This window comes from Nasonia vitripennis, chromosome 2 (assembly GCF_009193385.2).
Source record: "Nasonia vitripennis strain AsymCx chromosome 2, Nvit_psr_1.1, whole genome shotgun sequence".
NCBI classification, from domain to species: Eukaryota; Metazoa; Arthropoda; class Insecta; order Hymenoptera; family Pteromalidae; genus Nasonia; species Nasonia vitripennis.
Genome location: NC_045758.1, coordinates 21633956 through 21648894, shown reverse-complemented (window position 1 = coordinate 21648894; position 14939 = coordinate 21633956). Strand labels below are relative to the sequence as shown.

The following is a 14939-nucleotide window of genomic DNA, read 5'->3' as shown; positions in this document are numbered from 1 at the left end:
GTGCAGCGCACGAGGGGCGCGATTCGGCGGGCTCCGGTTGCAGCCAAGGATTGGCCGAGCCCCTCCCGAACGTCACACGGCGGCGGCTCGACAGCTCTCCTTCTCCTCGCTTCTCCTTGGTGGGGATCCAGCCCATAAAAGCCCGAGCGGCCCCTTATCCCGGGCAGTCTCTCTGAGCGCATCGCACGCGACTCGCTCTCTTTCACGCAGTGGCCGTGTGTGTATGTGTGTGTGTGTGAGTTGGAGTGTGCATTTCCAGTTGACAAAATTTCACCGATTTACACACGGGCGCGCGTCGCGTTGGAGTTTTTCTCCGGTGACACGTGAGAAAAATTCGCCTACGACGACGACGACGACGACGACGTGCTTCGGATCGATTAGTCTTGTGTGTTGCACTATCGTGATAATCAACGACCTCGCTCTCCAGTCCATGGACCTGACGTCGTGTTGACCACTCGCTGTAGGTCGTCATTCCCTGCAACCATGGTTTGGGAAGCAGTTCCGGAGTCGTGCGACGTGTGCCACTGCACAAGGTAATTTCAAGATGTTTGTGTCGCCCAATTCTTCCGTGTGAGATCGTTTCAAAATCGACGTATTGAGAGAGCAGTTCGGGCCTCGGGAGTTTGCGCTGTCTCTTTTATCGAGGCATAGACTGAATGGTAGTTCGAACGGTTTAATTCCAACGCACTCGTAGATAAAGCCTCTTTGCTTCCCCCGCCTCTTGCAGCGTTTGCGTGTGATTAAAAAATTCAAGCTCCAAATTCACCTTATCACGAGCGTTCTCAGTTACAAACAATCCAACCACTCGCGCAATCACTCCTCTCGTACCATGCCGCGCTCGTACAAGTGTAAGCAAAAAAGCGTCGCCTGATTTCGAGAGGAAAAAATTCAGTTCAAAAATAACGAACGGGAGTCGGTTGTCAAGACAGCGAAATTCAAACTCAATGAACTCGCGCGCGCCAAAGGGGGGGGGGCGAGTTCAGTTTGGCCGGGCGTCGAGGCGAGGCGCCACGAATCGACTCTTTCCGTTCTCTCGCGGTTTCCTCTCGCTCCGCGTCGATGTGTGATGCGTATTATACCAGCAGTGCGTAGTTCGGAGCACCGCCGTCCCCTCTCCCCCGTCAGTCGCGCGGCACACGTCGGCCGTGTCGGTTCACTCTATACGCGAGTCTCCGCACATGTCCTCGGCACCTCGATCTTTGACAAAGACCAGTGTTTTCATGACACAAACTGGTCTCTAAACAGTGTTCGCCAACGAGTTGCAGGCCCGCAGCTTCGGTAGGTTCGCTTATCCGTCGAAAATTCGCGCTCCCAAGTGTCCTTTCTCGCGCTGCTCCGAAATGCGTTTCGGAGCGTCGCCACGCGCTCCCCGCGCATCAGCGTGTCCCGCTTTGTTGCGCAGTTTTTTCCCCCGAGACTGGCGACGCGCAGCTCTCTGCTGTCGCTACATTCGGTGGGAAATGCTTTTTATCCTGAAATAATCGTTCGACGATATGCGAGAGAAAGATACACGAAACGCGCAGAGTTGATACGTGTGTCTAACCAGTGTTTTTTTTCTCCTTGTGCTTGCAGACTGTTCAGAAATGCATTCAAAATCAAAGGAACACCGGAGTCAGTGGTGAAGAAGAGCAAATTGATATCAGCTCGCTCCAGAAGGCTCATCGGCATGGCGTCGGGGCGCCTATCCAGTCCAGAACTCGGCAGCTCGCCTTGTAGCGCCAACAGCCAGAACCTCGAGTGCAGCGCCATCTTCAGCCCAGATGGCCAGAACTCGACACCACACAAGGTGAGACTCGCGCACATACATACTGGCGCCTCTCCTCTTTCCCGCACTTTTTCCGCCTTCGGCTGCTCCGAAATTCATTTGAATCTCTCGCTCTTCAAATTTAATAATGACCGCGAGGATTGAAAAATGTTGTTGTACGCTGTACGGAACCCGGAAATGAAAGTAGCAGCATCTGCGCGCGCGCGCGCGCGCTCGACCTTTGAATTTTAATCAGCCCGGAGTATTAGATTACCGATCGGGAATTTCAGATCCTCTCCCAGTCGAAGCAGCATAAGAAAGCAGTTAAAAAACATGGTCACTAAACGTCTCTTTGCCTTACAGTCGAGCGGCTTCAAGTCGTCGAAGCCCCGCTTCCCGCTGGAGGAGTTCGACCCGAACAGTCAGGACAGCGGCTACGGCGGCTGCAGCGGCGGCAGAGACTCGGAGGAGAAGCCCAGCGCCGGCTTCCAGTTCGCCGAGCCCCTCGGCGTCGCGCCCCGGCGGCTCTCGCTCGAGTCGCGCTGCAGCCCGATGAAGTCGCCGATCCGCTCGTCGCCCCAGCGCAAGCGGCTCGCCCGGCCCGCGCTCTTCCGCAGCCTATCCTCCGGCTACGAGAGCACCGACGACGGCTTCAACGAGCTCATCGACATGGAGAGCCTCGAGGACGAGAGCAGCCGGCTGCCCAACGGCCTGTCCAGCCTCATCTGCGGCGACATCGTTACCGACAGCGAGGAGAAGCCCATGGAGCTCGAGTCGACGACGCCCGAGGCCGGGACCCGCGGCTGCGGCCGGGCCAACTTCGCCGGGCTGCGTCGCTCGCTCTCCATGCAGCCCGAGAGGCTCGACGACGAGGAGGAGCTCCGCGGCAGCCCGCCCTCCGCCTCGAAGGTGCGCTCCTGCCTCTTCCGCTCGCCCAACGCCAGCTCCAGCACGGCCAAGCTCGGCTTCCAGGAGGCACGCTGCGCCAGCCAGGAGAACAGCCCCGTCTTCGCCGTCAGCCGGAAGTTCAAGCGGCCCGAGCCGCCGGGCGAGCGCTCGCCCGTTCTAGTCAAGCGCTCGCGCAAGTCCAGCAGCTACCAGGACGTCAGCGTGGCCGGCGGCCTCGTCAAGCGGCGGCAGCAGCAGCAGCAGCAGCACCCGCGGCAGCAGGACTCGGCCATGTCCTCGCCCCCGCAGATGCTGCAGCGCAGCCACTCCGAGACCGAGGCCCACGCGCACATCAAGTCGGCGATCCACCGCAGCACGACCTCGGACGACCTCACCGGCGACTTCAGCAAGCCCTGCGTCCTGCCGCTCGCCGACGGACAGCACGAGGACCTCAAGTCCATCAGCAGCGAGACCCTCTCTCGACTCATCCGCGGCGACTTCAGCGACAGCGTTGGCGACTTCAAGATCGTCGACTGCCGCTACCCGTACGAGTTCGAGGCCGGCCACATCGACGGCGCGCTCAATCTCTACACCAAGGAGATGATCGAGAGCGCCCTGCTGGACCCTCTCAAGCACACGCCCGCCATCGAGCCCGACTCCGAGCGCAAGCGCAGCATCCTCGTCTTCCACTGCGAGTTCTCCTGGGAGCGCGGGCCCAACCTGTCGCGCTTCCTGCGCAACGTCGACCGCCAGCGCAACGAGGAGCACTACCCGGCCCTCCACTACCCCGAGATCTACCTGCTGCACGGCGGCTACCAGAAGTTCTTCAAGGACCAACGCGAGCTTTGCTCGCCCCAGGGCTACCGGCCCATGCGGCACCCCGACCACGAGGCTGACCTGCGCCAGTTCCGCAGCAAGAGCAAGAGCTGGCAGGGCGAGAAGACGAACCGCGCCAACGTCGTCACCGCCCGCGCCAACCTCAAGCGGCTCGGCTTCTGAGATGCTGTGTACACACGTCAGACTTTGTATTAGAGAGAGAGAGAGAGAGAGAGAGAGAGATCGAGGGGAGGTGCTCGCGCGCTATCGCGAGGTTCATGTGCAAATGTAAATACCGAAACTTCGAAAGAGAGACAGAGAGAGAGAGAGAGAGAGAGTCGCACGCGAAGCAGGCTTTTCAAACGCTTCAAGTACCCGAATTTTGTACTACGGTTCAAAGCCCCGATTGGAATGATTAATTATTTTTTTTTTTATTGTAAAAAGAAGAGAAAATCGCACTTCCGAGAGATAGGGCGAGAGAAAGGAAAATCGATAGCGTATGCGTGAGTGAGTGCGTGTGTCAGGCGCATTATAAGTGTGGAAAGGACGAGGCGAGACTTAAGAGCAAAAAGCGACATAGTCATTATTTTCAGTTCGCTGATTAGCTTATGTATACCAAATTATGTACGTCGTACGCGCGCCAGAGAGTTCTATGTTAATTGTACTTTGTGTCCGAACAATCATCGATTGATCATCAATTCCGGAGAATGAAATTGCATACCCTCCGATCAACTGGTCTTTTTCACTCTGTATGGAATATATTTTACGTGTGTTGTCGTGCGTGTGTGTGCAGCTAAAGAGTCGCATCGATTTTCTCGTTTCTTATACACGCTCAACGGAGTTTCGAAGTGTATCTATACACATTTGTATAATACTATATCTATACAATAATTGTTATTATTTTATGAACTAAAAGAAAATCGATTTATTATGATCAAACGAAAACCTGGGAAAAGAAGGTCCGACTTATCCTCTCCCTTGATATGTGCAAAGTAGATTATATTATTATTATATGTTGTACAAAGCGCGCGTTATGTGAAATTATAAGCACTAATATAATTTGTCATACAAAATATAACATTCTTATTCTTTACACCACCCATATACTTTAATGTGAATTGTCGTACTTTTGCTTTGCAAATCATTTGAAAACTTTCAAAAATCTAAATAAAATAAATATTGACTTCTTAAAAGAAAAAAAACACGATTTACAGCATTTTTTCAATTTCAATCTTCGACTAGTATTTTATCATCAACGAGTCGTTCAATTTTCATCAAGAGAGGCGCAAGAAACGGTCGATTCGCGTTCAATTTTGGCGGGAACGACGTAGCAGACCTTGATTGGTCAACGAGGCAAGTGTACACAATCGCGAGGACCAATCAGGCGTCCTGAATAATTCAGTGTTTGCACCGGCCCGACCGGCAACATATAGATATATTCGTGCGTGTATTATTCGCGAGCAGTAGTTGCGCAATCACTCGGTGCATCATAAGCTATCAATCTCGTGATAAATAAATAATTTCAACAAGCAAGTAGGTATCTCGGGGACAAACGACGATCGCCGTCGCTTCAGCGGCATTTGTGCAGTGCGATTCTGGCCATGTTCGTGATTTCTCTCGGCGCAAGTAATTAACAAACGACTGCGAAAAATTAAACCCGGCATATAGCGCTTCTAAAGCTTTGGGAAAAGAGGTTACCTTCTACAATTAAACTTGTCTTTCTTGCGTTGTTTTTTGCTAATTTTCAATATACTTTTATACTTTCTGTTGATTTCGAGACTCGATAACCTCTTTTTTTTCCCTTCTGAAGCCGGCAATGCGTTGATACCCAGTTAGCTTCTAGAACTTTCTGCATGAACAACTCGATTCGCGATTCTGTTGAATATATAGGCTAAATCGTGTAGCTTAATTGACCTCTTACAATTGCATGCTCCATAGACATTCAGTTACGTGCAGGGAAATAATTTAATGCATGATGCACTGCATATATAGCCTTTGCATTATTCAATAATTTTTTTTTTTTTTTTTTTGATAACAAAATTTATTTAATACATGAATTCGTTATTTACAATTACAGCTTCCCTCATTGCAAAAAGACCATTATTGAATATTGGAGCACGCTTTTTGGCAACTATGGCAGATGCTCTAAAGACTCATGAAGTTATACCGGATGTGATTGATACGGTACCTCCAGCAATCGTTAAAGTATCCTATCCTAGTGGAGTTTCCGTAGACATCGGCAAGGAACTTACACCTACCCAAGTCAAAGATCAACCATCTGTTGAGTGGGATGCTGATAGCTCAAGCTATTATACTCTTTGCATGACTGGTTGGTTTCATTATTAATTTTTTGTGTTGTAATGAATTTGAATTCACAATCAGTTGTATGATTATTATTGATCATGATATTTCAACTCCTAATGCAAACAAATATAGTAAATATTAACGATTTTTAAATAGTGAACAATTTAGGATTTTTCTATGTAAAAAATCTGAAAAAAAATTTGTAAAAATGATGTTTGTTGAGCCAAAATGAAGATGATGCTTTAAAGTAGTTGTACCTTTTATAATTCTTTTACAGATCCTGATGCACCAAGCCGCAAGGACCCGAAATTCCGCGAATGGCACCACTGGCTTGTCACCAACATTCCAGGAAAGGATGTATCCAAAGGAGATGTCTTATCCGACTACATTGGATCTGGACCCCCACCAGATACCGGTCTTCACCGGTATGTCTTCCTGGTATACAAACAGCCGAGCAAAATAACTTTTGATGAGAAGCGTTTAACAAATCGCAGTGGAGACGGTCGCAACAATTTCTCCATCAAGAAATTCGCGCAAAAGTATAATTTGGGAAATCCAATTGCTGGAAGCATGTATCAAGCTGCTTTTGATGATTATGTACCTAAATTGTACAAACAGCTAGAAGGATAGATCAATCAGAGTGTAGAAAAACACGAAAATGATCATTAAGACTGTGTCTTATTTATTTGTTTACATTTTCAATCATGTTGCTGTTGGAAATGTAAACAAAAAACTTTTTTATTTGAATTATATCAATCAAAGCTTTCCATTTTTTTTGTAAAAAATACTCGAAAGTTTCAATATTTGAATCTTTAAAGCAAATAAAATTTTTGAAAATATTTAAAGATTTCTATCGTTTACTTACCACGATAAACTGGCATTCTTAATAGTGATATTAATACCTCACAAAAACAATTAATAAATAAGTAAATAAGAAAAATCTAAATCTAAAATGCAAGTCGTAATAACGTTATGTGGTTCGGTATATGACGTTATTAAAATAATTACTATATTGGTACTATTACGAATTTGCATTCTAATAGAACTTGAACAACCGGCAGTTGTGTTTCCGTTGGGGAAAATTGACTGCGTTGCCCTTGACTATTTCATTTTTTATACGACCATTGAAAATCGTTATGATGTAACGTAGCAATCGAAGTATAAATTTCTTTATTGGTGGGAATCTGGCCATAGTCTGCTCCTGTCCACATATGAGAGATGAGACTCCTAGTAGCAAGTATGGATTTTCATTATTTTTTTACTGTTGCATAGCGTTGATAGTAGTTTTGTAAAAAATAAATTATTCTCTCGTATAGGTCTGCTTCTTATCACAGCATACGCGTTCGCGGCAGATATTCCAACGGAGTTTGCTACCGCTGGTATCGTCCCGGATGTCTTACCTAAAGCCCCTAATGAGTTGCTTACGGTAAATAGTTATTGAAATATGATTATCTCATTTTTTATATTTTTGTACAAATTAAAAATCTATCAAACTGTGCACACTACTTTTCGAAAAACTTTGACGCGAAATTATAAAGTTATGAATACAGCTATACATTATTACTAAATACATAAAATATTAGGTAACTTTCAAAGATAGTAATGACAAAGACAAAGACGTGCAATTTGGAGATGAATTGACCCCAACTTTAGTAAAAGATCCTCCGGCTATGTCGTGGTTTTCTGAGGATTCGGCTTATTATACTGTCGCAATGGTTGGTAAGTATACATAAAACATAAAAAAATTTTTGAAGAAAGAAAAATAAGATGCGAGAAATTCAAATATAATTAAATTTAAATATAATCTCGATGAAACTTGAAAACAAGATCCGGATGCTCCGAGCCGCGACGATCCCAACTTGCGCGAGATGCTTCACTGGCTGGTATGTAACATCCCCGGTGGTGATCTGAGCAAAGGAGACGTCATCGTCGAGTACGTGGGTTCGGCTCCAGGCAAAGATACAGATCTCCATCGCTACGTACTTTTGGCTTATAAGCAACCCGAGAAACTGACCATCGAGGAAGCCCACATTTCGAATCACGAGCATACTGGCAGACCAGCTTTTTCTATCAAAAATTTTGCTGACAAGTATAAAATGGGTGATCCCTTGGCTGGAAATATGTACCGCGCCCAATACGACGAATATTCAGACGTCATTCGCAAGCAGTTGGGCGAAACTTAATGAATTTCGACATTGATGAACTTGTTTCTCGCTGTTTGATCAGATTTTAGCAGATTTAGTACAATTTTAGCTATTGTAAATTTTGTACTTGACAATAAAGAAGTTGTTTCTGTTGTAAAGTTCATGTTGTGTAGTTGTACGTATTATTTTAAAATGTGTCTTATGTATTTTTTGCTCTTGATAAATGAGTTAAAAGTTTTAAAATGTTTTCAATCTTTTAAACAAAAATTAATTGCTATAAATGTATCAAAAAGTTCACGATTCAACTTTTATTCATAAAATGAAGGAAATTTTTATAATGTAGTCGTTATAACCAATGATATTTTAAAATGAAAACCTGTAATCATCACGAAAGCAGCGATAATATTATATTCATGCATACACCACTAATATTATTGTCGCGTTATTAACAAAACTGTAAAAAAAGATTGTAGTAATTTGTGAGTCAACTTTCAAAACCTTTAGAAAAAGGTGTAGCACGCGAATCTTGTACGGCCGTTGCGGTGTACATTTTTCAAATTATTGCAAATAGATAGTTTAAAATTGGGCTTACTTGCAAAGGTCTCTTGCGCACTCCTTTTTAACTAAAACCAAAATTCTTACGGCCAATGTTTGCAAGTAAGCCCAATTTTTAACTATCTATTTGCAATAATTTGAGTAATATACTATATATATATATATATATATATATATATATGGCTCAAAATTTACAAATCTTCCTCTTTTTTGTACCGAATATGAGTACAAAATTTATAAAAATGTGACTACGATATAAAAAGTTAGAAAATTCACCAGAACCCCACCTTAAAACGTTATCGATGAATTTCAGTGTGACTAAGTGCTCATCAGACTATTCTTAATAAGGAATTTAAAATAAAAAAAAACAGATTATCTAAAGAGGCCTTAAATTTTCACGCAGTATAGTTTTATTTGCATTCCAAACATTTTTTTAAATTTTACTACTTTGATGCTCCACGCGAAAGAACATAATGCATAAGTATTGCTTTATAAAACAGAAGGAAATTGATTGAATATTTCTCCATTGAAAATAGCAAAACGATTTATAATTATATTGTTATATGAAATGTATGACTATAGCCTCATTAATACACATAATCATATCAATTTTATCAATAACAAAGTAGTAAAAAATATCATATTGTAGGTGTGCACTATATACTATATATAATATATTTCAGATTCACTGTAATGAATTTGTGGAACAGAGACATGGGGATGGTACGTCACGCGTCGATTTCTCCTTTACATAAGTCGGCAGAGTCGAAGCACCGGACGATTCCCACTGCATAGTCCATCATTGTCATGGTTTTAACGGTGTATTTTCAATTGCTTTATTCACAATCATCATTGTCTTCCGAGAGTGACATTTGTCGCCGATTGTCCACGCCAAACCGACTTCATCAGCCTTGCGATGCGCCAGTGGGTTTTTTGGAGATGCAAAGGCGGCGCGTGACGTCATAGGCGAACGAACTATCGTAAGTATAAGTTTCGGCCGAGGAGAGAAACCAGACGCAGTCTCCGGTGCGACGTCGAAGAAAGATGAAGCTTCTGACAGTAGGTAAGAGCTGCTGCTTCGCCTCTCGATTATACATGTATAGACCGTTATGGATTCTCACATGCAGAGACTGTTCTACTTTAATAAATAATGGCTTATTTTCAACATACCTATATTATAGATATTGCTTAACTTTATCGTTTCAGGGCTCTTTGTTTTCGCATGGAGTTTCGCAGCAGCCGATGTTGCATCGGAGTTAAAAGCTGCAAAAATTGACCCAGAGCTCATCGACAATGCCCCAAATGAGACCATCGAGGTAATTTAAGCGATTTTTTAAAAAGTCGCTTTTTTAGCGAACTAGATTGAACAATTGACAGTGATTAAATTAACTATAAATCTAACGTTAGATCAAGTACGGAGATAAAGAGGTGAAGCTGGGAAACGAGTTCACTCCATCGGAGACCAAAGAGATACCCGAGGTGCATTACAAACATGAAGGCGGAGTTCTGTACACCCTCGTTATGACAGGTAATAATTAAACATCTAATTTTTGCCGAGCAAGTGAAACGTGAGATTTTGGTTTTCACTTTGAGAAAGTTTTTAAGCGTATACAAATACATTGGATAGATAGCGCAATATACCAGCAGGTAAAACGTATAAGTAGCTGCGTACAGTGAAACATACATAGAAAGTTCACAAAATTCATCTGTGTAGCTGTACCAATCAAACGTCCGCGCCGATATCATTAGAAAGTAAATTCTGTCGAGTCGAAAAAGAATTATGAAAAATCGCTGTGTACTACTTCATACTATAATATAGTGCATCCATTGTGATAAACTGGAAATTTATGCAAACGAAATAATTATTGGGCATCGGGTTATCATGTTTTTGCAGAGAAAAATACTCGACATAGTTTATTCGCTCGAAATGAAGAAGACGAATAAATTACAGCGCATCGAAGTTATAATATTAAAGCCGCAAGCCGTCGATGGTCTTATCATTATAGTCGACCTTAAATTGTCGCTTAAAGCCCGAGAGTCACTTTCACCGCGGAACAGGTTTCTCCTTTTGTGCTGTGCTGCGCGCCTCCTCCGCGAGCGCGAAGTCTAAGTATATCTGCCTGCGCAGTTGTATTCCGATACTTTATTACTTATGCGTTTCGAAACACTAAATGCTAAACAAGCAGAATTGTTGCAGAGTAAAATAACTCGGCACACATATCTCATTGCAATGGCTATTGTGCTCCAAACGATCGTTCTGTTCTAACAATGAAAGCATCGATTTTAACATTCTACTGCATAATATAATTAGATAGAAGAACGCCGTACCAAGTTTTGTTGTTATTGTCATGGAATTTTAATAAATTATATAAATTTTTCAAGCGCCAATGATTTACAAAAAGTATATACTCGATAAACGATCGAATCGCATGATATATCTTTCTTTTAAAGATCCAGACGTCCCGGTTCGTGGTTACAATCGCGAATGGCAGCACTGGGTGGTCGGAAACATCCCTGAAGACAAAGTGGCCAAGGGAGAAGTATTAACCGAGTACGTTGCGCCGGCGCCTTCGAAAACTACCGGGCTCCATCGCTTCGTCTTCCTCCTCTACAAGCAGAACCAGGGCTCTATCACTTTTGACGAAAGACGCATTGGAAACCGGTATATACTTATATATATATATATATATATATATATATATATATATATATATATATATATATACATTACTTCTTGATCGTGCTAATTGTTAATGGCGAAGAATACTGATAACTGCATGCTCCTTTGGAATTCGCAGAGACAAGAGGAGGAACCGATTCTCTACTAAGAAGTTCGCCGAGAAATACAATCTGGAAGGGCCGATTGCCGGCAACTACATGAAGGCAAAGTACGACGACTACGTTCCTACAGTCATGAAACAACTTGGAATTTTTTGAAGGCTGGATTTTTATTGACTCACACACTAATTTTAAGCATAACATGTTATACTCAATTTATGCATGTATTATTTTGATATCGATTTATACAGACGAACGCTAATGTTGATTTACAATATTTTTAAAAAACTTATTCACGCGTTTTGAGTTTCATTCGATAACTTCGCACCTTATCCGAGTTGAAAAAAGAAACGAACATTCATAAGATGAACAATCTACAAGCAAAAAACTTAAAAATACTACTTATAGGCCGTATATAGTTGAAGGCGGCAAAATTTTGAAAATAATTGAAAACAAAGACACTGCGCAGGCGTCATCCGCAGGAAGAACATGCGCGCCTGTCACGTGATCAGTTATATGACTTCCATGACGATGAGCGATATTCGTTATTTCCTTGATGACGGTGACATAAAAATCGAACAATCAGCATAATCGAATCTCAAATATTCGTAAGTTTAAAATATTGCACTAATAGGCGAAGCTTGTTAAAACTTTGAATATGCTCGTCCTCAGGCGTTTCAATAACGAATAGAAGTCGCGTGCTCGCAAGTGCACAGGAGCCAAGGGACAAGCAAAAGCCTTTGTGGCTGTGACGTTCGCCATCTTGGCATGGCGTCAACCAAAAAGCGTCAACTGATGTAAAACCACCGGTCATTCCAAGCTATGGTCACTTTTACGTGTTGTTGCAGCTCTCAAATTATGAATTGTTTCAAATGTTGACAAGCTGAGATGCCTGATTTGTAAATCTTCTTCGTGCGATTGCAAAAGGTAATGATTTTTCCAATGTCTACTGAATAACTAAACTTGTTTTGCTTGAAGGAACAATGATTAGGTTAGATTCTACAATAACATTTTTTCCCTTCATTTTAGACTGATTGTTAACTGATCACTTAACTGAACTGCAAAAATGAAGTTGAAGAAGATATTGGATACTAGCTTTACTCTACAGCCCAAGGAACCGAATCAAAAACTTGAGATTTACAAATGTAAATACTGTGGACAGACTTATGCACGCCACATAACTCGTATGAGCATTCATTTGCTCAAATGCAGCGGTTGCCCAGGCGCAGTGAGAGAATTGCTAGAAGAAAAAGTCAAAGGAAAAATTTTGGAATCATCCAAACATGGATTCAACAAAAAAGGACAAGTTAGGAATTTGAAGAAGATTTTAGAAGAAAACTTTCTTCTGCAGCCTCGAGATGGAACTCAAAAGCTGGACATCTTCAAATGTAAACACTGCGAGCAAAGGTATGCTCGCAACGCATCGAGAATGAGTCTCCATTTACAAAAGTGCCAAGACTGTCCAGATGAAGTCAAAGAATCGCTTGAAATGAATGTCAAAGGAAATATTGTACACAAAGTGTCTAGGAAGTTAATCCCAAAAAAATTATTGGAAAGCAGTTTTATTTTGCAGCCAAAGGAACCTAATCAAAAGCTCCAAACTTTCAAATGCAAATACTGTGGACAGATATATGCCAGGCATTCAACTAGAATGAGTATGCACTTACAAAAGTGCATAGGTTGTCCAGGATCTATTAAAGAATCATTAATAGAGAAATCAAAGTTCAGGCGAATTAATATGAAAAGGAGAAATTCAGAAAGTGAAGATATTGTGAGCGATGACGACCATAATGCGTCGATGATGCAGATGACTTCAGACAACATGTTCTACAATGAGACTACTGCTGAAAGTAATTATATTGACAAAATGACCAAGCAAAGGCAAAAGTATTGTGAAGAACTTCTGGCAAAAGCAATTTATGCTTCTAACGCACCTGTCAGTATTGTAGATAATGAACATTGGCGCACATTGCTTAATACCTTGAGTCCAGCCTTTCAGTTGCCAACTCAGCATCAATTATCAACTACTTTACTTGAAGCGACGTACGAAAGTGTCAAAAAGAGCGTTGATCAAAAAGTCAGGGATGCCATATCAATAGGGTTGCAATGCAGTTATAGGTCAAATGCTCGAAATGAAGGTATCATACACTTTGTGTTAAATACACCAGATCCCGTACTCTACAAGTCCATTTCTTTGTCAACAAATGTAGAGGATGAAAATTTGTACATGGAAAAAATAAGTGAGGTCATCGATGAAGTTGGTGCTGATAGGGTATTAGGTGTTTGCTTAGATAGCATATCTACTTGTGAGAATCTTTGGGAATTATTGCAGCAAAAATATGAAGAACATAACATTGCATTTTATAATTGTTCATCTCAAACTTTGAACAGGCTACTAAAGGATATATCGGATCTACCTACTGTCAGTGTCTTATTGAAAAATGCTTCAACAGTCATCAAAGAAATAAAACAATCTCATATCTTATCTGCTTTGTTTAGTGAAGCACAAAAGGCAAACGCTGAAAAAGATCAGTCCATAGTTTCTCTTAAATTGCCAGGAACAAATAGATGGAATTCTTTAGTATGTTTTGATAGTTTAATTGAGAACAAAGAAAATATACAGATGCTAGCTTTTTCAAGTAAAGCTGACAAGTACATAAATAAATTAACAAAAGAGCTAATCGCAGATGAAGAGTTTTGGACTAAAGTAAGCAGCTATGTTAAACTTGTCAGGCCAATCATAAAATGGATAGCACATCTAGATGATGAGGAAGCCAAAATCAGTGAAGTCCCTGAAGTCTTTGCAGATCTGGAACAGCATTTCATCACAGAATTTCAAGAATCATCACTTGTGCTCATAACGTTGGAAGAATCGAATCAGATTCTAAAAAGATTTAAAACACTTGCCTCTGCTGTTCTTCAACCTATTCACTTTGCAGCCAATATTTTGAATCCAATATTCAAAGGTGAACATCTAAGTCCAGGTGAATTTGCACAGGGAACAGAAATAATCAGCAAATTATCTGCAAAATTTGGAATGCCAGAGGATGATATATTGGTTGATTTTGCCAATTATAATTCTTGTAAAGGGGTATGGAGTGTGAATTTTGCAAAAAAATCCATGGCGTTGATGCCTCCATCGACCTGGTGGAAAGGATTTTTCAAAAACTCATTTCTAACAAAAATAGCAGCAGCTATTTTAGATCTACCTAGTACATCTCTAGCAACAACTGATAGACCTACTAAAAGGAATTCCTTGAAAGATGATCCTACTGGAAAAATCATGTACATAAATCAAAATCTTAGACTGTTAGATCCTAAGCGAAATGATAAAAATAACAAATGCCAAGATCCTGAAGAAACTCAAGAAAAGATTGATGATGACTTGATTATGGAAGATATGGAAGTTTATAATGAAGAGATTGAGGAAGTTCTTGTTGAAGATCCAGAAGAAACCATGGAAGAAAGTGAAGAAATCACTGGAGATTCTGAAGACATTCGTGAAGAAAATGGTGAAGAGCAAAATGCAGGATTATATATTCAAATTGTAAATGATGCAGGCGAAACGTTTTATGTACAGCAAAGTAGTGTTCAACTTTAAAATAGTTTCATGATATAATATAACAATTCGTAAAATTAAGATTTTTTTAACACTCACCTTATCATTCATAATTTTAGATGACTATTTTTTATTATAATTATTATAATTA

At 41.7% G+C, this 14939-nt stretch overlaps 4 protein-coding genes across 15 annotated transcripts in view; all 4 read left to right on the top strand.

Moving 5' to 3' along the window:
* The window catches only part of LOC100117630 (M-phase inducer phosphatase), an 88448-nt gene extending 83798 nt beyond the window's left edge, over nucleotides 1-4650 (top strand). For 3 of the 5 annotated variants that reach the window (XM_001601760.6, XM_016982909.3, XM_031924629.2), the window contains exons 6-7: nucleotides 1573-1786; nucleotides 2108-4650. In XM_001601760.6, coding sequence (XP_001601810.2) covers nucleotides 1573-1786; nucleotides 2108-3631 — 1738 coding nt within the window. In that variant the 3' untranslated portion in view covers nucleotides 3632-4650. Of the gene's footprint in view, nucleotides 1-189; nucleotides 534-1051; nucleotides 1279-1572; nucleotides 1787-2107 lie in introns of those variants that run through there. The other 2 variants (XM_008211305.4, XM_008211296.3) reach the window with 2 other exon arrangements.
* Nucleotides 4651-4818: 168 nt separating this feature from the next.
* LOC100117585 (protein D2) lies at nucleotides 4819-8059 on the top strand. Of its 7 annotated transcripts, XM_016982902.3 has the most exons (7): nucleotides 4894-5141; nucleotides 5526-5777; nucleotides 6030-6989; nucleotides 7069-7178; nucleotides 7336-7471; nucleotides 7580-7955; nucleotides 7986-8059. In XM_016982902.3, the coding sequence occupies exons 3-6, from the start codon at nucleotides 6971-6973 to the stop codon at nucleotides 7933-7935; spliced, it is 621 nt and encodes a 206-aa protein (XP_016838391.1). In that variant the 5' UTR covers nucleotides 4894-5141; nucleotides 5526-5777; nucleotides 6030-6970; the 3' UTR covers nucleotides 7936-7955; nucleotides 7986-8059. The 7 variants fall into 7 exon arrangements, with proteins under 7 accessions (XP_001603243.1, XP_001603265.1, XP_001603288.1 ...); XM_031924633.2 differs by having other exon boundaries at nucleotides 4905-4981; nucleotides 7580-8059; XM_001603193.5 differs by lacking the exons at nucleotides 7069-7178; nucleotides 7336-7471; nucleotides 7580-7955; nucleotides 7986-8059 and having other exon boundaries at nucleotides 4819-5074; nucleotides 6030-6597.
* A 1016-nt stretch (nucleotides 8060-9075) lies between these two features.
* LOC100117546 (protein D2) lies at nucleotides 9076-11521 on the top strand. The gene is made up of 5 exons (XM_001601699.6): nucleotides 9076-9514; nucleotides 9658-9767; nucleotides 9859-9979; nucleotides 10903-11113; nucleotides 11250-11521. The coding sequence occupies exons 1-5, from the start codon at nucleotides 9496-9498 to the stop codon at nucleotides 11386-11388; spliced, it is 600 nt and encodes a 199-aa protein (XP_001601749.1). The 5' UTR covers nucleotides 9076-9495; the 3' UTR covers nucleotides 11389-11521.
* Nucleotides 11522-11715: 194 nt separating this feature from the next.
* LOC100117507 lies at nucleotides 11716-14906 on the top strand. 2 transcript variants are annotated; one of them, XM_008211203.3, is made up of 3 exons: nucleotides 11716-11837; nucleotides 11902-12156; nucleotides 12259-14906. In XM_008211203.3, the coding sequence occupies exon 3, from the start codon at nucleotides 12296-12298 to the stop codon at nucleotides 14828-14830; it is 2535 nt and encodes an 844-aa protein (XP_008209425.1). In that variant the 5' UTR covers nucleotides 11716-11837; nucleotides 11902-12156; nucleotides 12259-12295; the 3' UTR covers nucleotides 14831-14906. The 2 variants fall into 2 exon arrangements, with proteins under 2 accessions (XP_008209425.1, XP_031780487.1); XM_031924627.2 differs by lacking the exon at nucleotides 11716-11837 and having other exon boundaries at nucleotides 11849-12156.
* Nucleotides 14907-14939: the final 33 nt, after the last annotated feature.